This window comes from Mustela nigripes, chromosome 12 (genome assembly GCF_022355385.1).
Source record: "Mustela nigripes isolate SB6536 chromosome 12, MUSNIG.SB6536, whole genome shotgun sequence".
NCBI classification, from domain to species: domain Eukaryota; kingdom Metazoa; phylum Chordata; class Mammalia; order Carnivora; family Mustelidae; genus Mustela; species Mustela nigripes.
In genome coordinates, this window is record NC_081568.1 from 69,135,192 (window position 1) to 69,158,694 (window position 23,503).

The 23,503-nt window shown below is 39.7% G+C and overlaps 1 protein-coding gene and 1 long non-coding RNA gene across 11 annotated transcripts in view; both read left to right on the top strand.

Annotated features, from left to right (window-relative positions):
• CDC42SE2 (CDC42 small effector 2) overlaps window positions 1-23,286 on the top strand; it is a 115,215-nt gene extending 91,929 nt beyond the window's left edge. For 8 of the 10 annotated variants that reach the window (XM_059417497.1, XM_059417496.1, XM_059417503.1 and 5 more), the window contains 3 exons: window positions 16,791-16,892; window positions 20,327-20,443; window positions 20,772-23,286. In XM_059417497.1, the coding sequence (XP_059273480.1) occupies window positions 16,791-16,892; window positions 20,327-20,425 (201 nt within the window). In that variant the 3' untranslated portion in view covers window positions 20,426-20,443; window positions 20,772-23,286. The remainder of the gene's footprint in view (window positions 1-16,790; window positions 16,893-20,326; window positions 20,444-20,771) is intronic. The other 2 variants (XM_059417504.1, XM_059417500.1) reach the window with 2 other exon arrangements.
• On the top strand, window positions 9,756-12,343 carry LOC132028488 (uncharacterized). The gene is made up of 2 exons (XR_009407455.1): window positions 9,756-10,228; window positions 11,208-12,343. It is a non-coding gene; the product is annotated as an uncharacterized LOC132028488 (long non-coding RNA).
• Window positions 23,287-23,503: the final 217 nt, after the last annotated feature.

The following is a 23,503-nucleotide window of genomic DNA, read 5'->3' on the forward strand; positions in this document are numbered from 1 at the left end:
AAGAATAAATTACCAAAGTAACAATACAAGAACATGTGCCTGAACTGAAATAACAACATTTCAGACTGTGTGGGCTAGCTGTTTAGCTGTTTAACCAGTTGTTACTATAAGATATTTATGGACAGTATTGAAACAAAGAAAAAGAAGCAATTCAATATACATAGTACAAGAAAATTAATTATAGAACTCTGCTTGGCTCACTTGTGAACAATATTTAGAATGTTTATAAAAAGTTAAGATAAACAGTTGATCTTTCTCTGTTTCACATAGTGTGTGGGGGGAATTATAGGACTTTCTTTGAAACTAAGATGTTTATTTTAGAGCAACTGTCAGTACGGTAGAGAAGGAAAGACTTGAGGACACAAAGATTCCCAGATGTACTTTAGTAGGAGCTGTGGAACCTCGTGGAGTAAGACGACCTCCCTAGGAACATGAGTTTCCTGCTGCTGCAGTAGCAGATTGTCTATCACATTTAGTAGGTGAAAGCGACATGAATTTATTATGTATACTTAGAGGTCGGAAGTCCAATACAGGTCTCACTGTACTGAAATCAGTGGAGGCCATCTTATTAAATCATGTTTTTTGTGCAAGATATACAAGGTGTTCTGCCAGTCTGAAGTTAGCTATGCTATGCATGCCTACACACATGCTTGCGTGTACCTTGTACAGAAATAGTCTCTCAGGTGGATTGGTGGTTGGGGGGCGGCGGCAGAAATCTCTCGGGTTGTAAAGGCTTTTATACTCAAAAGCTCTGAAAAATCTGTCATTAGTACTTAGGAAACAGATTTCAGATTATTTTTTAAACCTGTTTTGTGCTTCAGTTTTTCATACTTGCAATGTGTCACTTTAATCCAGATACTAACTTTAAATAGGAGAAAAAGAACTTCCCATGTTCTCTTCAGGTTTCTCACTGAGAGATAACAGCTAGTTCTGACAGTTTTGCTTTTAGCCATTTCACCCTTGGAAGGTCACTATAAACTTGCTTAGAGATTGCTTTTAAAAAATTTTGGGGGACACCTGGGTGGCTCAGTCGTTAAACATCTGCCTTTGGCTCAGGTCATGATCCCAAGGTTCTGGGATCAAGCCCCACATGGGGCTCCCTGCTCAGCAGGGAGCTTGCTTCTCCCTCTTCCACTCCTCCTGCTTGTGCTCCCTCTCTCACTGCCTCTCTCTGTCAAATGAATAGATACAGTCTTTTAAAAAAAATTGGTGGGGGGGTGCCTGGGTGGCTCAGGGGGTTAAAGCCTCTGCCTTTGGCTCGGATCATGATCCCAGGATCTGGGATCAAGCCCCACATTGGGCTCGCTGCTCACCAGGGATCCTGCTTCCCCCGTCTCTCTCTCTCTCTGCCTGCCTCTCTGCCTACTTGTGATCTCTGTCAAATAAATAAAATCTTTAAAAAAAAATTGGGGGTCTCCTTCAAACCTCTCATCTGTTACCAACTGCAAAATTTATAGTGAAAAGGGGGGAAGGTTAGTTATCTATTAAACTCTAAAGGGCAAAATAAAGAGGTCTCTACTTAGGATTGGATTTTGAGTTCATTTTCAGTAACCCACCATTGGTAAATATTTCTAGCATGAAATATCCTGCCTTTTGGTACTTTGAGAGAATCCCTTGCTTGTAACTCTAGCTGGGTGATAGGTAGTGTGGCTCTCATCTTTTATTGAAATGTCTCCTTAATATAAGCCCTTTGACCTGAGGGCTACTGCTGGCATTCCAGTGAGTGTACCAAGATCTAGAAACCAGAGGAACAGAATTATCACTTATTGCCCCAGAGTAGAAGGTATAGTATAACTTGTATACTGAAAAGTCTTACTATTTTTGAAAGTTTTGACCTAACTATAAGAATATGGAATTTAAAGTAGGCTACTAGTTATTGAGGGCAGATTTTTTTTTCTTTTTAAAAGATTTTATTTATTTATTTGACAGAGAGAGATCACAGGCAGAGAGGCAGGCAGAGAGAGAGGAGGAAGCAGGCTCCCCACTGAGCAGAGACCCCCCCCCCCCCGATGTGGGGCTCTATCCCAGGACCCTGGGATCATGACCTGAGCTTAAGGCAGAGGCTTTAACCCACTGAGCCACCCAGGCGCCCAGGGCAGATTTTTTTTTTATTATTTTTTTTTAAGGTCTCTGCAGTGTCTCACTTTCGGTTTCTCTTCACTTTGCACCTTAACCTATTAATGGGGTGGTTTTGGGTTATAATTTTATCAGACTTCCAGGGTGCCTGGATGGCTCAGTGGGTTAAAGCCTCTGCCTTCGGCTCAGGTCATGATCCCAGGGTCCTGGGATCGAGCCCCACATCAGGGTCTCTGCTCAGTGGGGAGCCTGCTTCCTCCTCTCTCTCTGCCTGCCTCTCTGCCTACTTCTGATCTCTGTCTGCCAAATAAATAAATAAAATCTTTAAAAAAAAATTTTCATCAGACTTCCATAAGTTGTTCTATCAGCTATATTACTAGTCATGGGAAAACTGGATCTGGCTTCTTAAACTTCTGTATCTTGGGCCTGGGGCACTGTTCTGACCCACCTCTGTCGTTTTCTTGATTCTTGGCACATTGGCTTCTTCTTACTTTCTGACAGGAGGTGGGTGTTTTTCTTCATAGGAAACATGGTTGTCCTCAGGTTCAGGTTCATCATCTCAGTTTAACAACCATTAGGAGCAAAGGGCTTTTGCTTGCATTAGTCCTTCCCAGTGAAGAATTCTGGCACAGTTTGTGTCGTATGCACACCCTTGGAATCAGGGTTGTGGACTGTTGTCATTGGCAGCCTATCAAAATGTATGGTTGGGTTTGGGAAGAGATGACTTCCTGAAAGGAAAGGAAGGAGACTGGTGTTTCCAGAACAAAAAATATGCAGAAAGAAATGGCATGTGTCCACTATAAAGATTTGTATTTATTTATGCACAAGAATAAATCGCACTTGGTCACTTTGGATATCTATTATTATTTCTGGTAAACATGTTAAAAATTGCCTTAAATCATTTAAGAACAATAAAAAAATTATTATTGTAAGTCTGGAATACCCTAAGCTACTATATGAAAAAAAGAAGTTACCCAATCAGTAGAGTAGGAGCTAAGGGTATGAAATTGTAAACACAACTCTTTATCTTTTGGTAAATTGTAGCTTTACAGTCAGAAACTTGTATCTGTTTACCAAATACTGAAATAAACTTGGAGACTATTTTACATTGACAGAATAACTGAAGTGAAGAAGTAAAAGAAGACTAAAGATCTAATGCTAGTTATATAGCTTTGGTGGTTTTAGCAAAGCTAAGGTCTGGTAAGCTCTTTTGACTTTTGTGCCATATTTAATAAATTTTGGTATGAAAGATAATAAAAGATCGAGGCTTCCAATGTTATCTTACACAGTTTATTCATATGGTTTTCACCCCCTTTCCCTTAAATTTCTAAGTGTTGTGTCATTTTGAGCAGTGTATTGAAACTCATTAGATACATTTTGATGGATTAATGGGTAATAAAATCTTGTGAGGAATCATATATTTTTGTATATTTTAAGTGACAATAACAGTGCTTATTTTTCCAGAGTTGCTTTTTTATGTCTGATTAGTGGAAAAACTTTGCTCTGTTTTGTTTTCCTTACTATTAATAGAGTATAGGCACCTGAGTGGCTCAGATGGTTAAGCATCTGTCTTCAGCTCAGGTCATAATCTTGGGGTCCTGGGATCGCGTCCTGCATCGGGCTCCCTGCTTATTGGGGAGCCTGCTTCTCCCTCTGCCTCTCTCTCTCTCTCTCTGTCTCTGTCTTTCATGAATAAATAAATAAAATCTTCTTAAAAAAAAAAAAGAAAAAATATAGAGTATAACATACTATATTTACATACTATCTTCAAAGTTCGTTTGACTCATCAGTGAAAGGGCTCATGGACACAGATGGGAGATAGTAGATTGGGTAGGTCAAATCATCAGCGATACCTGTAAATAGGTTTTTATGACCTCTGTATAATCATCCTGGTATGCTTATGATTTATCAAATCATTATTCAAATAAAACCATGACTCATGCTGGAAGTGTGTTGTAGAAAACTTGGTTAGGATCCACAGGTAGGGAATTAAAATGGTTAGGGGTAATTCGTAGGAGAGAACACTGGAGCTGTTTCCCTCTGTGAGATAGGGATAGGCTCTTCTCTTCCCCTACAATTTTGAGATGTAACTGATATATAACATTATATTTGTTTAAGGTATACAGTGTAAAGGATTTGATGTACATATATGCAGTTGACCCTCTAACAGTGCAGAGGTAGAGACAGATTCCCCACATAATCGAATATCCATGTATGACTTTTGACTCCTTTAAGACTTAACTGCTAATGGTCTACTGTTGATCAGAAGCCTTACTGATAACATAAATAATTAACATATACTTTGTATGTTATCTCTATTATATATTGTACCTTTATAATAAGGAAAAAAGAAAATATTATTAAGAAGATCTTTAGGAAGAGAAAATACATTGATAGTACCATACTACATGTATCGGACAATCTCCACATATAAGTGGACCTGCACAGTTCAAACCTCCTGTTAATCAAGGGTCTGCTGTATTGCAAAGTGATTACCGTGGTAAGTCCAGCTAATAGCCATCACCTCATATTAGCCACAGATGTTTGTTTCCTGAGATGAGAATTTTTAACATCTACTGTTTCAGCAACAATCAAATACACAATACAGGATCATTAACTGTGCTGTACACTGGGTCATCCACCATGCTGCTCTGTAGTACATCTCCAGAACTTAATATCTTGTAACTGGCAGTTTGTATCTTTTGACCACTTTTACCCATTTCCCCTACCCCGCCCTAATCTGACTGCCTCTGAAAAACTGGTATGTTCTCTGGTTCTGTAAGTTTGGTTTTTTTTTTTTTTTTTTAAAGATTGCTTATATGAGATCATAAGGTAATTGTTTTTCTCTAACTTAACTTCATTTAGCATGCCTTCCTTCCAGGTTCACCTATGTTGTTGTGAATGGTAGGATTTCCTTCCTTTTTAATGGCAGAGTAATATTCATGTGTATGCATAATACATCTTTGTGTTCTGTCCCTCTATCATCAGTGGATGCTTAGGTTGTTTCCATGCCTTTTGGCTATTATAAATATATTGCAGTGAACATGAAGGCACATACCTTTTGGAGCTAGTCATATTGTTTCCAACAAATATATACCCAGTAGTAGAATTGGGGGATCATATGGTAGTTTTAATTTTTTAGGAACCTCTGAACTGTTTTCTATAGGAGCTAACCCTAGTTAACATTCTCACCAGCAGTGTGCTAGGGTTTCCTTTTATTTCCATTCCTGCAAACATGTGCTATTTCTTGTCTTTTTTTTTTTTTTTTTTTAAAGATTTTATTTACTTATTTGACAGAGATCACAGGCAGAGAGAGAGGAGAAAGCAGGCTCTCTGCTTAGCAGAGATGCGGGGCTTGATGTGGGGCTCGATCCCAGGACCCTGAGATCATGACTGGAGCCAAAGGCAGAGGTTTTAACCCACTGAGCTACCCAGGAACCCTATTTCTTATCTTTTTGATGGTAGACATTCTAACAGGCATGAGGTAATACCTTACTGTGGTTTGAATTGCATTTCCCTGATAATTCCTAATGTTGAGTACCTTCCCATTTACCTGTTGGTCATCTGTATGTCTTGTTTAGAGAAGTATCTGTTGAGATTCTCCACACAATTTTTAGCTAGGTTGTTTGTTTTTTGGCTGTTGTATGAGTTCTTTATGTATTTTGTGTATTAGCCCCTTATATATAATTTGCAAATAATTTGTTTCATTCCGTAGGTTGCCATTTAATTTGTTGACAGTTTCCTTTGCTGGGCAAAGGCTTTTTGGTTTCATGCAGGCCCACTTATTTTTTATTGTTTATCCTTTTGGTGTCAAATGCAAAAAATTACTGCTAAGACCACAGTTTCCAAGAGTTTATCCCCTATGTTTTTTTCTAGGAGTTTTATGGTTTCAGGTGATTTTTATTTATTTATTTATTTTTAAAGATTTTGTTTGTTTATTTGACAGAGAGGCAGGCAGAGACAGAGGGGGAGAAGCAGGCTCCCTGCTGAGCCGAGTGCCCAATGCGGGGCTCAATTCCAGGACTCTGAAACCATGACCTGAGCCAAAGGCAGAGGCTTAACCCACTGAGCCACCCAGGCACCCCAAGTTGTTTATTTTTAATGAGAAAAACCATTCAACCTAATGGCTTTCTAAGTAATTAAAAAAACAAAGATTGTAATATTTTATTCAGGGAGTATAACAGGTGAACAAGTGAGAGTATAATTCATAGACTTGAGCAAAGGTCAAGATACATTAAGTGAGAGTTGGCCAGAGGCCCTGAGATTTGAAGGCAGTATTAAAATGTCACATTCTGCTATTCAAGGTATTAGCAATTGAGTTCTTGTGTTTAAAGTGCTTAGAAATAGGTGTGACATGTGGTATGGCTCTTAAGTATTAGCCATTATTCATTTTAAAATATGCAGCTGTAAGTCTTTAAAGCCACTGTTTCTAAACCATGGAGCCATCAGCATCACTTGGACTGTTGTTAGACAAGCAGATTCCTGGCCTTTCCCCAACCAACACTGCTGGATTTAAAATTCTGCAAGTGAGCTCTCCAGCCTGCATTTTAACAAACTCTCCAAGAATTCTGATGTGCACAAAGTTTGAGAACAACTGCTATTGAGGTTCTACCCAATCTAAAACCAAAATAGTGATGCCAGTTGAGCTCTAAATACAGCATTACTGTGAGGTAGAGGGGAAAAAAAGCCATCAGATGAGCGATTTTTTGCGCAGAAATTAAACTCCACTAGAATTTGCATTACCCGTCTCCCCCTTTAAACGTGTTCCATATAAAGTAGGTCCTTGAAAAACATTTGGTCTGGATACTGGATAAGACTAGTAGGTTTTAGAAAACTGAGCTGAAATTGTTTCTTTATAAGCCATTTATCATACAGCAGCCATTTATTTTCTATTTTTTGTCAGGCATGTTATGGTCCTAGAAGAATGTGTACTATGGTAGGAAAATCAAACTACAAGTAAACTATTTTGGTGTTTTAAGTGCTGTCATCGAAATATGAGCCTTGTTCTCTGAATGCTCAGATCATGGATTAATCAGTGACCACAACTTATGAGACTGAGTTTGAGCTGGGTCTTAAGGAATGATAGCCAGTTGCTAAGTGGAGTAGGTTTGGGGTGAGAGCGTTGGTACATTACTACTGTAAAAGTCGTTTTGTTTTTTGTGAGTGAAGACCGACTTTTCCTTTTCTACAAAGAATGTTAAATCCATTTTTATAGCTTTTGTTATTCTGTTTTTTTCCGTTGTATGAACTGATTGGACAGTTGGAGGCCTCTCAAAGTCACCTCATGTATCCAGGGAATCACTGTCAGTAGTCTCATAGAAAAAAGTAACTATTTGCTTTAGAAATGCCTGTTGCCTAGTCATACTGTCAATATTTCAAAAAAATAAACCTCCTTCAGAGGCTCTCAGAGTTTGTTTTTGGTGCCCTTAACACTTGAGTAACGTTTTTCATGGCACCTCTAGGCCAAGAGAAATTCTTTACAGATTTGGTAACTAGTTTTGTGCAGACAACGTAATAAACACTATGTCCTAACATTTTGGTCGACTTTAAAAATACAACAAAAGAAAAATGAATTTCTTTTTTTCCTTCTGATACAATCAGGGTGGCTTACAGGATGTGGGTGTTAGGTATTACATAACTCCTCAAACCATGGAATCAGAATGAAGACCACTACCCTCTCTTCTAGTTCCATGTTATCTTTTGTACAGTACTTGGGTTCTTATCACAGCACTCTAGAAAGCACCGCTTTGCAGACATGTGCCGTTAAAAAGAGTGGGTGCTGTCATTGTAGCTGGAGTGGAGGGCTGCTGGAGCACCTAGCTCTAGCAGTACCAAGCAGACCAGGTCTGGCCATTTGCTGCTGACAAAATCCACAGACTGCTAGAAGAGTGGTGGTAAAAAGGAATTTATTTCAATGAGTCCCAGCACTGGGAAGACAGTGGACTAATATCTCAAAGACTGTCCAGAGTCCCGAAAATGTCTCCAGGTTTACATAAGGAAAATGTGAGACAGAGGTGGTTGAGTTCATGCACCGGGTGGGCAGTGAAGGTCAAGTTGACCATTGTCTTATAGTCTGTTAGGAGGGTCTTGCCTGTTCAGGGCAGTCCTTACTGCTTAAGGGAGTAGTTTCCATTCTGCAGGGTCTTTTGCTTGAGTTAAGAGATAAACTGGAAAGAAAAACTTAATCAATTAAAAAGTACTCATTGGAGTCCCAGTGTTGGTAGCTGAAGTTCTTTCATGATATTGAAATTTTGAATTATCTTGCTTTACTAGTTCACACAGTATCATACATAAGTTGAGTATCATTGTGTTTCCCTCAAATTGAATATACTGTGTGGGGCTCGTGGATATTTGCTGGGGATCATGGGTATATTTGATAAGATACATAGGCTGGGATATACTTTGTCTAGGTCACCAAGTTAAGTCAGTAGCATATCTTTCTTTTTCAGTTGTTCATTTACTTAGGCTGCCCTGGTGTGATTCCTGTCTTACAGCCTAAAGGTACCAGCTTTTTTCACTGCCCCAAATGGCAGGCACATTAATTTTTCTTGTAAGTTTATTTTTTTGTGTGTGATCTTGACACTGAACATGTGGCTTAAAACTCAAGACCCCGAGATCGAGTCACATGCTCTTTGAGCCAACCAGGCACCCTGGCATATTCATTTTCTATTCACTGTGTCCGTTTCTAGAAGTACCTACCTGTGCTCTTACCTAAAGCCTCCTGTTACCCTGTGGACCCTGGCCCTGAATTGCTCCTCAGTGGCATGTGTTTGTGCACTAAATTGCCCAGACAGAAGTCCTAGAGGAAGTTTGAACTTTTAAGTGATCACTTAAGTGATAAAGTAATCACTGTTTTTCTAGAAGCTCTATTTAGTTAATATTCAAGAAATCTGGGGGAGTTAGTGAATTTATTTTATTTTTGGGGGGAGTGTTTATATTATTGCAGAAATGCATTCGAAAAATTATGACTTAAAAACATGAATTGTTGAGGCATGTGGGTGGCTCAGTCAGATGAGTGTCCAACTCTTTATATCAACTCCAGTCTTGATCTCAGGGTCATGAGTTCAAGCCCTGTGTTGGGCTCCACACTGTTATTACTATTACTTCATAAATTTATTCATTCATAAAAAGTTCTTTTGATGAATTGCTGTACAGTATGTACTGGGCCTTGTAGATTCACATTTTACGTGGCAACCTATATAGGAACACATCTCCCATCCAGGGGACAGTTTAAATTGAGTGTGAGATGCCAGTTTACTTTGGTAGGTAAACATGTGGTCCCGGAATACTGAGGGGCCATAACCCTAGACTCAAGGGTGTAAGGGAGGCAGGACTGGGTTAGTGAAATTAAAGGCAGTCGGAAAGATTCTTCCAGGAGGAGTACTGGAAGGGCACAGTGTATGTAGGAAACCTGAAATAGCAGATGAAAGCTTAGAATGCTTGAAGGAATGTAGTTAAAGATGAAGTTGGCAAGAAAGACAGGGTCCCCATAGGCTCTGGAGTTTTGAATTTATCCTGGAAGTTTTGGGAAGCCATTGAGTGATTTGAAATGGATGAGTAACATGATCGGTTTTGTAGTTGAGAATGTCCAGATTTAGGTGAAGCATTTTGGGAGGGGAAAGGAGGTTGGAAGCAAGTTAGTGAGGGGCTCCTGTAGGGAGGCAGGGGAGAGGCTCAGGGGCCTGAAATAAGGCTGTGACACTAATGTGGGGACCGAGAGAGGAAGTGGGCTGACTCCACAGGATGTTTTGCTAATTGGATGTGACCATGTGTGAGGGAGAAGACGCAGTGAGTGAAGGATAGCCCTCCAACCTGACTGGAAATACTGGCAGAAACGTTGTTTACCAAACAGGGACTGGAGAAGGGCGTGGGCTTCACGAAGGTTATGTATTCAGTGTTGGACTCAGGAAGCGTGCATGTCCTCTGGATTTGTCATAAGCAGTTGAATGTATAGTCTCAAGCCCAGAAAAGTAGAAAAGAGGCTAATAGTCATCAGCTTAGCCTTAATAAGATGTGCAGGAGCGAAGAGGAATGTTGGTTTACACAAAATAAACAGTAGCACAGAAATGGAAGTAGGAGGAGAAAGAAGTGAGAAACCCAAGAAGAGGAATCTGTTGGAAGGAGAATTTCGGAGTAATTCTTTCTCCAAATGGTATGTTCCAGGGTGTTTTCTTGTTTTGTTTTTTGTTTTTTTAGGATTTATTTAGTTTAGAGAGTGTATGCATGTGTGCACGTGGGGAAGGACAGAAGGAAAGAATCTCAAGCACATGCCCCCCTGAGCTCGCCGAGCCTGCCGTGGGGCTCGGTCTCATGACTGAAGCTGAAATCAAGAGTCTGACGTTTAATAGACTGAGCCAGTCAGGTGCCCTTTCCGTTTTGTGTGTGTGTGTGTATGTGTGTTTTTAAGATTTTTAAAATTTATTTATTTGACAGAGATCACAGAGAGAGAGGAGGAAGCAGGCTCCCTGCTGAGCAGAGAGCCTGATTGGGGGCTTGATCCCAGGACTCTGGGGTCATGACCTGAGCCGAAGGCAGAGTCTTAACCCACTGAGCCACCCAGGCGCCCCTGTTTTTTTAAATAAATATTTGACTAGTAATTTTTAGGTTTCATACTAGATGCCTAGATGGATATAGTATCATTACAAGCCCAGCATCAGTTCTCCCCCTCCTCTGTGATACATGAGCCATAGTTGAAGCTGCTGACCCCTTGCTCTTGGGGACCCGTGACGAGGTCTGTGCTGCTCCTCAGAGACTGCCATCCTTCAGCAGTGATTGGTTGGGTTCAAGAGTTTGGCTCAGGGAAGACATTCTCTGGATGAGAGGGGTTGTTTCAAGACAGGGCTTAGAACTCAGATGCCAGGGGAAGTTTTGTGGAGACCTCAGGGGAAATTTGCCTTGTTTTTTATAAAGCACTATTTTTCTCTGTGTCTGTAAACACAGATGGAAGGCCTTAGATTGCTGCAACTCTGTTGGCTACTAGCCTGAGGCTGAAACTGACAGGAGGGCAGAGCTGAGAACACTGCAGAGAAACCTTGTGGAAGCTCTGAGTACACCAAACACCTTGCCACTGGGCCTTACTGCTTAAGCTGTTTTTTTCAGTTGTAATTTTTTTTTTTTTTTTTTTTTTTCAGAGAAAAAACATGCGACGGGAGTGCATGAGTGATGCAAATGAATGGCACAAACTAAATTGATATTGTAGCTGTTAGCCAAATACTATATGGTAGCTCTGCAGTGTAGTTTTCAAAAACTTAAAATAGATCTTCTAATACTTTTGGGAGGAAGACAGGAAGTAGGGAATGATGTTAGAATTGTATCAGAAAGAATGAGGACAAAACTCAGTTCTGGTGGAAATCAGAAAAGAGATGAAGTGTTGATGATTCATTCTCATATTACACAGTTTTTACTTTTAAGCAGTACTTGTTAGGTTTTTGTGTAAAGGTGTAAGTAGGAGAGAACTCACATCTTCTTAAAAAACTTATTTTGAAAAACTTGTTAGAAAATTACCAAATATACACAGAAATAGAGGGAAGAGACCCCCTCCCCCCTATGTACGTAGACACAGCTTCAGAGTTGTCAGTGGAGGGCATCCTCTTATACTGTCAAACCCTTCCTCTAGTTGGAGAATGTTAAGCAAATTCTGGACATCACATTTCATCCCAAAATACTTCAGTATGAGGCACCTGGCAGGCTCTGTTGGTAGAGCATGCGACTCTTGCTTTCTGGGTCATGAGTTCAAGCCCCCTGTTGGGTATAAAGATTACTTAAAAATGATAGCTTAAAAGAAATTTTCATGATGTATCTGTAAGATTAAACCACTTTACTGAGGGATCATTGACATTGAGTAAATATGAAGAGACATTTTCCCTAATCTTATCCCTAACCCAACTAAAATCCTTGATCTTATGTAGAATAATAGTATTTCAAGGATGGCAAGAATTATTCAGAAGGTTGACAGTCTATAATAGAGTACCTTATAAAGAGCAGAGTGTTTCCAGGAAAAACGATGACTCTGCTACTGACAACAGTTAATACGCATCAGAGTGAGTGCACCATTTCCTGTTTTTCTTTGCAGAGGCCCAACTCTGGAATTCCCCTTGTTTGCCCATGATTTCAATCTTCTCTGTCTTGTATTCTTAATACAACATACCACAGAAGTGTCCTATTATTTAAGTGTCCGTAGTGACTGAAAAATAGTACATTTTTGTATTTTGAAATATGTAATTATACTTAGCATCTAGGTTAATAAACAATACAAACCCAAAGAACATCTTAACCTGTGTCTAGATCTGTCCTTTGTACCCTCCCTGGAATTTACCATGTTGATGGTCATTTTACTTTCAGACTCTTTCACTGGATATTACCAGAAATTAACCTTCAGATCAAGTCTTTCTCATCTTTTTTTTTTTAAGATTTTATTTATTTATTTGACAGAGAGAGAAATCACAAGTAGGCAGAGAGGCAGGCAGAGAGAGAGGAGGAAGCAGGCTCCCCGCTGAGCAGAGAGCCCGATGCGGGACTCGATCCCAGGACTCTGGGATCATGACCTGAGCCGAAGGCAGCGGCTTTAACCCACTGAGCCACCCAGGCGCCCCAAGTCTTTCTTATCTTAAAAGGAAAGATTAAGTCCTCTTTTCAGCTCAGCCCATTCTTTCTTGTCCTTATCCAGATAGATGGCCAGACTGTGTTCAGTTGTGTTCGATGTTCCATTTCCTGCCTCTTGCACACTCGTACGGCTCTTCAGAAGTCCTTCACTCTTACCCCTCCATAGGCATTCTTTTCAGTCTTTATCTGACCTCTCACCTGCTTTTAGTTGTGTTTGCCTGAACCCTCCATGACACCTTGAAGAGAACACACACCAGATTTTCCTCCTCCCTTTCAGGCTTTTTTTTTTTTTTTTTTTTTTTTAAAGCCTCCTTTGATCACGAATTTTTCTCCACTTGATGGTGGGGTGCCCTTTCCTTCTTTATTGTGCTGGTGAGACTTGATTTCTTTTGTCAGAATCCTATATCCACTTATCCAGCTTGCCCTCTTGATAACTTTACTTGGATGTCTCAGACATAACTCAAAGTCCGTGCATCTTAAGCACTTTCATCATCTTACTAAAGCCTGGCCCTCCTCCAGTGTTACCTGCCCCTGTGAATTGTGTACATTCTTCTCAGATGGGAAATCTGTGCATCTTTCTTAACTTACGCTGCTCCTTACTTCTCAAATCCAGTCAACAACCAAATGCTATTGATTTTACCCACTGAGTGCCTCTTAAATCTACCTAGTTCTTTCCACCTCAGCTGCTGTAATTGAATCCAAATAATCTCTTTCCACCAACATTACTGTAATGACTTCTTTGGCTCCTCCAGCCTTCCTGCCAGCTGTATATTGTAGACTGGACTTTAAAAACCAACTTGTCCTGGAGCATGTGGGTGGCTCAGTCTGTTAAGCATCTGACTTCTGCTTTTCCCTCTCCCTCTGCCCCTCCCCTGTTCGTTTTCTCTCACTGCCCCCCCCCCAATAAATCTTAAAAACAACAACAAAACCTTTAACCTCTGTACTTTAAATTGATGTCAGATTAATAGCCCAAAGAAATCTTCTAAAATCAAAGGGGAAAACCTCTTAACTCAGTGAAGTTGAAGTTAAAATGTATTCACTGTTTTCAGATTTACAAATTAATTACCTGTCCTTTCATTTTTAGTATGAGAGTAGTCTCTGTTGAACGTCCTTCCTTAGTATTCAGAATGTTTGTTATAGTCTTTGATTTTGATTAACCACCTGATCCATTCATTACTTTGAGGAGACATTTTTGGGGAGTTGGGTGGTGGCCTAAGTGCCCGGTGATGATTTCTCTCCCACCATCTTCCTTTAGTAGTTCAGTTGTTAGAATAAATCATTTAGTGTGGAGATGTGAGCTAAGCGTAGCCTTTTGCTAAGCCCTGAACACACCATTCCAGAGGAAATTATGAAGTTAGAACCCGAGAAGTTTCTCCTCTGTGTTCATAGGTCAAGGGATGGTCAAGACTCCCAGTGTCCTTAAAGTAGATCTTACTCTCTGAAATGTTCCCATCCCTTAACCTGCATGAGAGGGCCCTCCGGCTGAGCCGTGTGGAGCTGTCTGACCTGTGAGTGAGTTGCACAAGGCCTTAGGAGGAAAAGTCTGCAAGCCCATAGATGCCATTAGCCCCTGGAACTTGACTGCTGTCCTTTTTCTTCAACTGGAGCCATCCACCCTTTCCTCCTGTGTGGAGAGTGCCAAGAAGCTAGAAGTCCTTCTGTCAGTCAAGGGCTTTACTGGGCAAGAAACCCCAACAATTTGTCTGGCCCAGGAATTGAGACAATTCTTATATTTTTGATGGTGAAGATACATTTATGTGCCTGGATATACAACTTTTTAACAAAGCAGATTCAGTGGATGGTAACAGTATAGCCAAGAAGAAAATAGGCACAAAGCTATTAGCATCTTCTTTCCTTACCTTACTCCTAAAAAAGAGAAGGTAGCTTTGCTTCTTATGGCTCATTTATGAGCCATATCTTAGAATAGTGTTATCTTAGAATAGTGTGAAGGGGAAGTACACTGAATGGACTGGGTAGAAACAGATAAACTGAGAGTCCGGGGGAACCAGCACACTGCTGGTATGGGTGTTCCTAGACAAAGGATGCTGTGGGTGTCAGGTCTGTGCTGAGGGGCATGGAGTCTGAGATACATTTAGGGCACCTGAAGTAGCAGTGAGTAAGATAGAGATAGCAAGAAATCCATGCCTTGTGCTGACAAATAGAACAATTGAAGAACATAGACAAAAGTTCTGGATCCTCTCTTGGTTTTCTGACACCTTCTTAACCTGAAATTTTTCTAGAATCCGAGGGAGGAGGGCCTCAAAAGACTGAATTTGTCAACCCTTGAAAAGGGGGCTTGAAGTAAATGAGAATATTTTGCTCCTACTGTTACAGACTATAATTTATACAGTCAAGCATTTTGAGAGGGAAAATGGAAACCCTTAATACAAATTCTCAGATGAAAAAGTACTGCAGTGATGTAATTTCATAGCAGAGCTTCTGAAAAAATAACTGTAATTGAAAAATAGTCTGATGTAGCTCCTGCTTAAAAAAATTTTTTTTCTAGAGCTGGGATCTGCTCCTCGTTCCCATGAGTGAGTGAATGTTCACTAAAATGGAGCTATCCTTGCTTTGTTTGTGCACTGTGTGTAGTGGCTTTCATGCTGGAAGGACCACAGTGCAGTTGCAGCTCCAATACATGGAATGGCCTCTCTACGTCGTGGTCTGCAAGAAAAATTTGTGGATTTCTGAAGAAGATCAACTAAAGTTAGTTTTCAGTACAGCAAAACTATAAAGAGAAATAAAAACATTAGATAAAAATAACAGAAAATTGGAAGATTATACAAACACACACACACACATTCTCACACATAATCTATTGTTCACCTAAGAGTGAAACAAATTGCACAAATGAACACAAGGAATGTTATAAAAACATAATAGAAAAAAACTTTTCCAATATGTAGGAATGCCTGTGTTCAGATAGACAGGGACACCACCTGCCATGGGAAGCACCGGATGGAGAAACTAGCGAACTTGGAGAGAGCCCACTCTCTCCATGAACGTAAGTATTTCTGAGGAAAAACTTGGGCTTCTTAAGGGATTCTAAATGGCATCTGTAAAGCTAGAAGGTGGCCAAACAATGTGTGTTGGCTTCTGAAATTAATATATGAGCTCCCCATTTTTGTAGCTTTGTAGAAGATTGTATTTTAATCCTGAGGTGGTGTTACTTGGGTCTGTCTTGGTAAGTGTTTAGGATTTACCAGCATTTCAGTTGGGGTAGACTCAGTGTAATTTCTGGAGTATATTGTTCAAAGGGAAGTAGCAGCATTGGTGTTGGGACACTGAGCCATCTGTGCAGTCCCCTCTCAGATCACAGTATCTAAGGGGTCATGGAAAACATGGGACAGATTTAAGATAACCTTTGTCTCTGGAAAGATCTCATGATCAGTGAAACAGTAGGATAAGGAACTTCCTGTAATGAGAATGGGCATATTGGTGGGGCAAGGATTACAGATAGTAGCAGAAGTTACTGTGACAGCAGCATTCTGTACCCTGTAAGAGGTGGTTGGCAGAAATTAGGAGGGGTCATTAAGCCCCAGCCGAGTAGACTGAGTTTGGATAGGGTTTCATTCCCAGCCATCTCAGACCAGAGGAGAGTGAACAGACTGTTCATCTCCTCCAAACAAAGCAGCTGATTCATTCTAGTGTGGAATGGTTGTGGGGGTATAATCTAAGTAAAAATAATCAAAATAATGTCAGTTTATTAATGAAAGCTAGAAAGTGATGTTAAAATCAATGTTCTCTTCAAATCACACTGTATTCTTTGCTAAGCATAAGGGTCACTGGTGATAATTTTACAGTTACCTCTTTTGAAACAATAAAACCCAAGTAGTTATTATACAAATAAGTCAGTGGCCAAAGCTAGGCAAAATAATGTATTTTAAGTTCTAAATGATAACCTGTTGTTTTGCTTTACCAGTCATTTTGTGTGTGTGCGTGCGCATATATCTCTTGAGGTAATCCTGATAGTCCCAAGATGTTGGGATCCTGATGTCCTGGGGAAATTGTACTGTGGACATTAAAATCATTCATCCGCAGTAAATAGATCCAACAGAATAAGCATGTTGCTAATAAAAGCATTTCTCAACACATTCTTTCCTGTATTTTAGAAAAGGCGCCGGCGGATTGACCGAAGTATGATTGGAGAGCCAACAAATTTTGTGCACACGGCTCATGTAGGATCGGGAGACCTATTCAGTGGAATGAATTCAGTAAGTGTATTGGTGGAAGATGCAGATGGGTGTTGGGGCACAGACTTAGGTCACCTGTATGACAGCTACATACATTCTTTAAGATTATACAGCACTCACTGAATTTGTAGATATTGAATATAAGTACGTAATATGAGCAAAGAAGAAAATAAGCAGTGGGAAATTAATCTCTCCTCTAACTTGCTAACCTATGCCTTTATTTCTACCTTTCTCCTGAAAAAATACTTAAAAGGAGTTGAGTTTACAATGATAGTTATAGCCTTTTGGCTCTCCTGACTCCTTGCAAAGGAATGTGAATGCCCTCCTTTTAGTAATATTTAATTTCTTCTTTCTTCAATTAAGTTGCCTTTTGCAAACATATTTATTGCATTTATCTTATAAAAGACTAGCCTTTTCTTGATATTAGAATGTTTGTGATTTATTCATAATTAATGTAAATACTTGTATATATTTGCTATCTTTTATAGAGATTTCAGTGAATTTCAAAACATACTTTAGATTTACTCACTTGAACATGTGTACTCCTTAATGTTCAGCCAACAAAACAGTGCTCTGTAAGAGAAGCGCTGCCAAGTCAGGGTGTCCTTTTTGTCTTAAAGTAATAAGCTACAAAGTATCTTACCCGCAGTTGTAAAGTAAACTGATATGTCTAAATGACCTCTAAAGTGTTTAGAACCAGAAAGTCATTAAGGCTTGTATAAATATAGAATTATCCATTGTATACTTATTTACTGGACAGAATTAACAAAAGACTTAATAAGAGCTCAGAGACTTTTAAAACAGGTAGATCATATATCCTGGATACAGCAAAGAAGTTTGTCACATCAGTTACTAGGTGAGCAAAGGGATAACATGTGTAGCTTCCTGAAAGGAAATATCTTGTTTGTTTTAAATCTGTAGGAAAAGTACTTTGTTTTGTTCAACTGCTTTTGTGGAAATGTAAGAGGTGTCAGGTTACTGTCACAATACAATTCAGTAGCTTTGTTTCCTGGATCAGCATGAAATGCAAAGATGAAATGAGAACCTATAGCTTTTGTTAATAGGGTTATTATTACCCATACAAGTCGAGCGAATGGCTTCAAATTTATTATACATGAATTTTATTTTTTTAACAAATGTTCTTCCCCATCTCACGTTTTTAAAAAACTCCAGAATGATATTTTTAGTTCATGGTATTTAACTTTTTAAATACTGTTTATACACATTTCAGGATTTCTTTAAAAATTCCTCTTTGACGTTTTGTCTGCACTAGGAGCCTGTCATGGATGTGGGGGACCCTCGTTGCCAGCAGCGTAGCTAGAGCTTAAGGACAGTCTCCTTCCTGTAGGGCATCCGGGTCTGCGGCTTCGGCTGAGAGCTGGTTCCAGACAGCCCTCTGCTGTTAGTCTACCTGCGGAGTCCAGGCAGCCTGCTCTGCTTACGGACTAGATGTTTTAATGAAGTGTGTCTGAGCTTGTTAGAACCCACTGTGTCTCCAAGAGGTTTTCTGTCTGTGTGATGATGCGCACACGCGGTTCCGGGCTACTGCTTGAGCGGTGTGTTAGGGTCAATGTTATGGAATCCCCGAGTTCCTGCAGGTGACATCAGTGGAGAGATGTCACTGATATGAACCTGATTTGGTGAGAGAAGTCTTTTCTTCTGTGCAATACTATTATTGCACAGAGTGAGACAAAACCATAAATGTGGTTTATCTGCAGAAATAGGATAGACTAACTTAAGGCAAACTAAGAACTGGGCAGCATGGATGAGGTACTTGGCTCGGTGCAAATGGAAAGCCCTGGCACTGGATTCCTGAAGGGGCAGATCACTTGGGGGAGTGTCTCTTTTCCTCTAAACACACTCTTCTTCCCAAGACTACCTTTCATACTAGAAATAGATCCCATGACTCCTTTAATAAGAGAGTGTTATTGTGTTAAAATACAATATATACACAGTCAAAAATAATCCATTAGAAAATCCAAATTGTATTGTTTGAAATTGAACAACTGACTTTTGGAGAAAAACCAGGTTTTTTCTTGCCTAGAAGCAGCATGACATTATGAATGCACTATGGAAAAACACAAAAATGTTACTTTTTCTAAATAGCCCAGAAATGCCTAGAAAAGGTAACATGTTAGGTGGGGGAATTTTTGGTACCTGTATAGAAACATGTTCATGCCACAAAATTGGTTACCTGAAAGGAACAGGAAATGACTTCGAACAGATAGCTTATGCTGGTAGCCTTCTCAGACTGAGCAAGGTTACTGAAAATAAATAGGCCTATAGATTTCAGGGTTTTTTATGTTTTTTTGGTTTTTTTTTAATACTTCTAACTGAAGTGGTCATTTGAGTAATGTGAATATAGATAAGGCCATAATTAGAGTAAGATGTTCCACCCAAGATTTTTCTCAGTGAAACCCTTCTGGATCTAAAGAAGGTATACATTTTATATTTTGCTTTTCTACTAGAATAAATTTAAACCTGCCTTGCTCAGAAAGGAGGCAGATCTTACTTCCTTTGCTTAAATATATGGACTCAGGATCGACGTTGAAAATACCTCACACAGCATATTTTCTATCATGTGCACAGTAAGTATTTGATAAGTAGATTAATTAATGGATGTTGTTCCCTTCTGCTGTCCCCCAAGGGAACCATGGACAGGTGAGGGACCCTTCGAGCAGATCACCCCTGCTCGGCCTCAGCACTGTTCAGTCAGTAGCTCCAGCACCTTCTCACTGCTCCTTTTTCTGGTAATCTAGCCTGATTCTCTTCTGTACTTACCATTTGTTGCGAGTTGGTATGAACTAAGTAAGATTGGAGTAATTTTGGTCCACTAAGGGCACTTCTCAGCTTGCCTAAGTTCATTTGCCTTTGCTTCCACCAAGTAAAAGAAGAACCCAGCAGTTCAGTATCCTACAGTCCATCAGTTTGGTGGGGAGGAGAAATTATCATGTTAACTATTTCACAGATCTTTAGAGATACTTAACCCAGGTTACAATGAGTATAGATGAATAAATTTGGATTCTTTAAGGCTGTATCGGTTATGTAAGTTTTACCACATGGGACCTTTGAAAATTTATCTTTGGTCTAATTTCCTTTGTATTTATTTTTATTCGATTCTCAGTAATTGAGATGATCACCTATGTGAACGAGGTGTCTAAATTAAGAACTGGAGTTGCTCTGTATACTTCTGTTTTTGAAATGTTACCAAGTACATTGTGAATCACAACACAGTTATTTTATCACTGCTAAGTGGGGAGAGGGAGTTGAAGCCTGAAATGTGTTTTTAGAAGCCTCACCATTTCCCTAAGGGCAATCAGAAATTTAAGTCTATAAAAACAGATTTTTTTCTGTAGAAAGGATCCTTCTCAAAACTGCTTAGCTAAAACGTTGAGACCAGGATCAGTTGCATTGTCCCTAGTTCTTGATTTGGTTCTGTTTTTGTCTTATTTTAGGTTAGCTCCATTCAGAACCAGATGCAGTCGAAGGGGGGCTACGGGGGTGGGATGTCTGCCAGTGTGCAGATGCAACTTGTGGATACGAAGGCTGGATAGCCCCAAGTCCTGTCTCCTGTGAGTATCTGCGTCATATGCTGGAAAAGGCCAAAATATTTCACCCTGCTAAGGGTTTCACGGGCTGGTTGTAGGCACTTTGAGTAGTAGTTTTCACTTGTTCTTTCCCTCATGACCCAACAGCCAGGTGGGGAGGAGCCTTTGACAGATAGTATCCTTTAAACATGAATGAAATTACTATTTTGAGTATTGATACTTTGGGGAATGTCCTGTGTAGTGAAGTACCTTGATGTTTTAGACTGCATGGTTGAGAAATCTTTGATGATAAACTTTACAAATTAAACATTAAAGTGTAAAAATAATTTGGATTTTTCTTTTGGTTTTATAGGTCATTGTGAATTTGTGTTTTCTCTTTTCACTCCTCTTTAATTTGTTGTTGTGATTCCTTTTCAAATACAAAAAAGAAGTGTGATGGCATCTTATTCACCCTGTTGTGATTTCTCCAGTGAGACGTTCTTGTTCTGCTCTGAAGAAGCTGTTGTCAGATGAACCTTGCATTTCCTTCGGCTGGCATGCATGCCTTTGGACTCACGGACTTTGGATCGTGGCTTCATTTTTATCAATTATGGATCTGATCTTAGCATGATCTTTTTTTGTGAATGCTAGCACTATTTTGCATCCCCCCCCCATTTTAAACGTTTCTATTTCCATCTCCAGCCCTCTGCCTTATGAGTTTGTTGGTAAGGTAGGACCTGCTGTTGTTAGTCACTGTTTCTGTATATTTTGGAAGGTATGACATCCATAAGCACAATGATCATTTTTATTCATTTGAAACTTGAGCAGAATAGATACCGCATGCTTTATGAAGTTGCTTTGTCTGGGAGCCCAGAAATGAGTGTTTCTTTGCTGCTGTGGGCTGAGGGTAACTGCTGCTGTTAGAGAGAGGTTAGCTGTGGCACCAAGTCATATCAGTTTCACACACACAAAGGTAACCTGTAGCTTACTCTATAATTAAAACCTGGCATTCATAAGGTGTTCATTCAGTTGTAAATGTTCGGTGTATTTATTCTGAGAGTGAGGACCTGTGATTTGCGAACGAGTGTGGTTGTGTGTCAGAGTGCTGTGGTGAGGCCCTCATCCAGGCTCATGTGTACTCACTCTGTTTTGACTTATTTTAATATGATGATCTATATGTTTCCACTATTAACTTCTGGCCGGTACTACTAACTGCAGTGTCAGTGGCCTTTCCATATTCAAACCTGTTTTGGGGCAGTGGAAGTTAACCCAGAGCAATAGAGTGACTTGGCCGAATTGTTGCCAGTGAAGAAATCTATATGGTGATTTGTTAGGAGATTGGTGAGAAACCATTGCTCAGGCTCCAGAATCTTTATTCTTCATAAATGATGTGTATTACAGGTATTTCTGTAAGTACTTCCCCTTCTCTGTGAGGGTATGGTGTATGTATTCTTGTTGTTTAAATCCTATGTCCAGTGTAGTCCTGACTAACTACATTTAGTAGGATTAATATTTTATGCAGCAAATGGGACTTAGGTGAAAATGTAGACAGCTAAGAAATTAGGTAAGTAATTATTTTCTTTGCATCTTAGTCCCAGGTTCTTATGAACCAGGTAACTGGATAAATAGCTTATATAAGGCAAACCAGGAAAGCGGTGCTTCTGAATAGAACTGACCAGTGCAGTGAGGCGCTAGATTCCTCAGTGCTTGTATTTCAACAGTTGGAGGCTTCATAGGTGTCAGTCCCAGAGAGAATCTGTCAAGGAAACATTTATGCTTACTAATAAAACAAGGCCATTTGCAGTTTAATTTACGGTGTGTATACTGCATTCTGGCATTTGCTGAGGACCCATGTCGTTCTTCTCAGCCAGAGTCTGTGTCCTGCCATGGATAGTGCTTTGTCCATGGTCTTAGAAGACCTTGGATTTTCTGGGCCTTGTCCATAGTGATGCTCTTTAGTCTATTTTGACTTTAAAAATTAGTAGAACTTTTATATATGTCCTATAACTCCAGGATTCCTAGTACAGGGAGCCCTGCTCCTAGGTCTTGAACTCCTGATTTGTTCCCCCCGTCCCCGCTTTTTTTGTTGTTGTTGTTGTTGTTTGTTTTACTTCTCTTTTTTCTAATCAAGATCTTCTGTGTGGACCAAGTACTTCACTGAGTTCTGGAGCATATCTCTGTGGTGACCCCAAGTGTATGCTCTTGAGTGTGTAACTGACCTGCAGTAGCCACCCCGTGTGCAAGACCATATGCTGAGGGAAGGTGCCAATAAATTCAAGAAGAAATGACAAAAAATTTTAACACAGTAATCTTAAACACAGATTTTTTAGGGAGGCTTGAAGATAGTGAAGGGTGGCAAGTTCCCCACATCATCAGTGGGATTGTAAATCTTGGGCCATGTGTCTCATTTTAAAATTGAATCTAAAGCAATAGGATTGACTGTTAGTACTTTGCTGAAATACATGCTAACATTCAGTGCACAGGAAACTGAATGAAGGTTTAACCAATGCCATGGATTCTGTCAGTGATCTGCATTTGCTACAAGAGGTGCTTTCCCATGATGTAGGCAGAAGTTGGTGCCAATAAGAAATGTTCACTATGGTGACTGGGTTCAGCATTTCCAATGCAGCATTATCGCCTTTAAAGATATTTTGTGAGTATATATTAGCTTTCACTTTTGTTATTAAATTATAGCAGTTTCATTATAGAGAGCAAGTAAGTTTGCCTTGATTTTGTTTTAAAATGACTTCTGCTCAGCACCCAGAAGATAAAATTGACATATTTTTATAATATAAGCATACTTTTTTTGTACATTGTGTTCATTCAGTGTTGGCTTGTAGATATTAAAAGAAATTATTGATTTTGATTCAATAAATGTTTTCTTTCCATCCTGGTTTGGTTTTTCCTTTCTTAGTTCAGGCCAACTAGAATTCACTCAGAGGGTATTTTTGGCATTCTTATAGTTTCAGTTAAGATTAATGTCCTGCAAAACCATCCCTTTTTAAAAGCTGGTAGCTACCATATTGGGCAGGTATGGACCATTTCCAACATGACAGCAAGTTTGGAGGTAGCTGACAGTTTGCTCCTCGGGAAAAACTTCCAGTG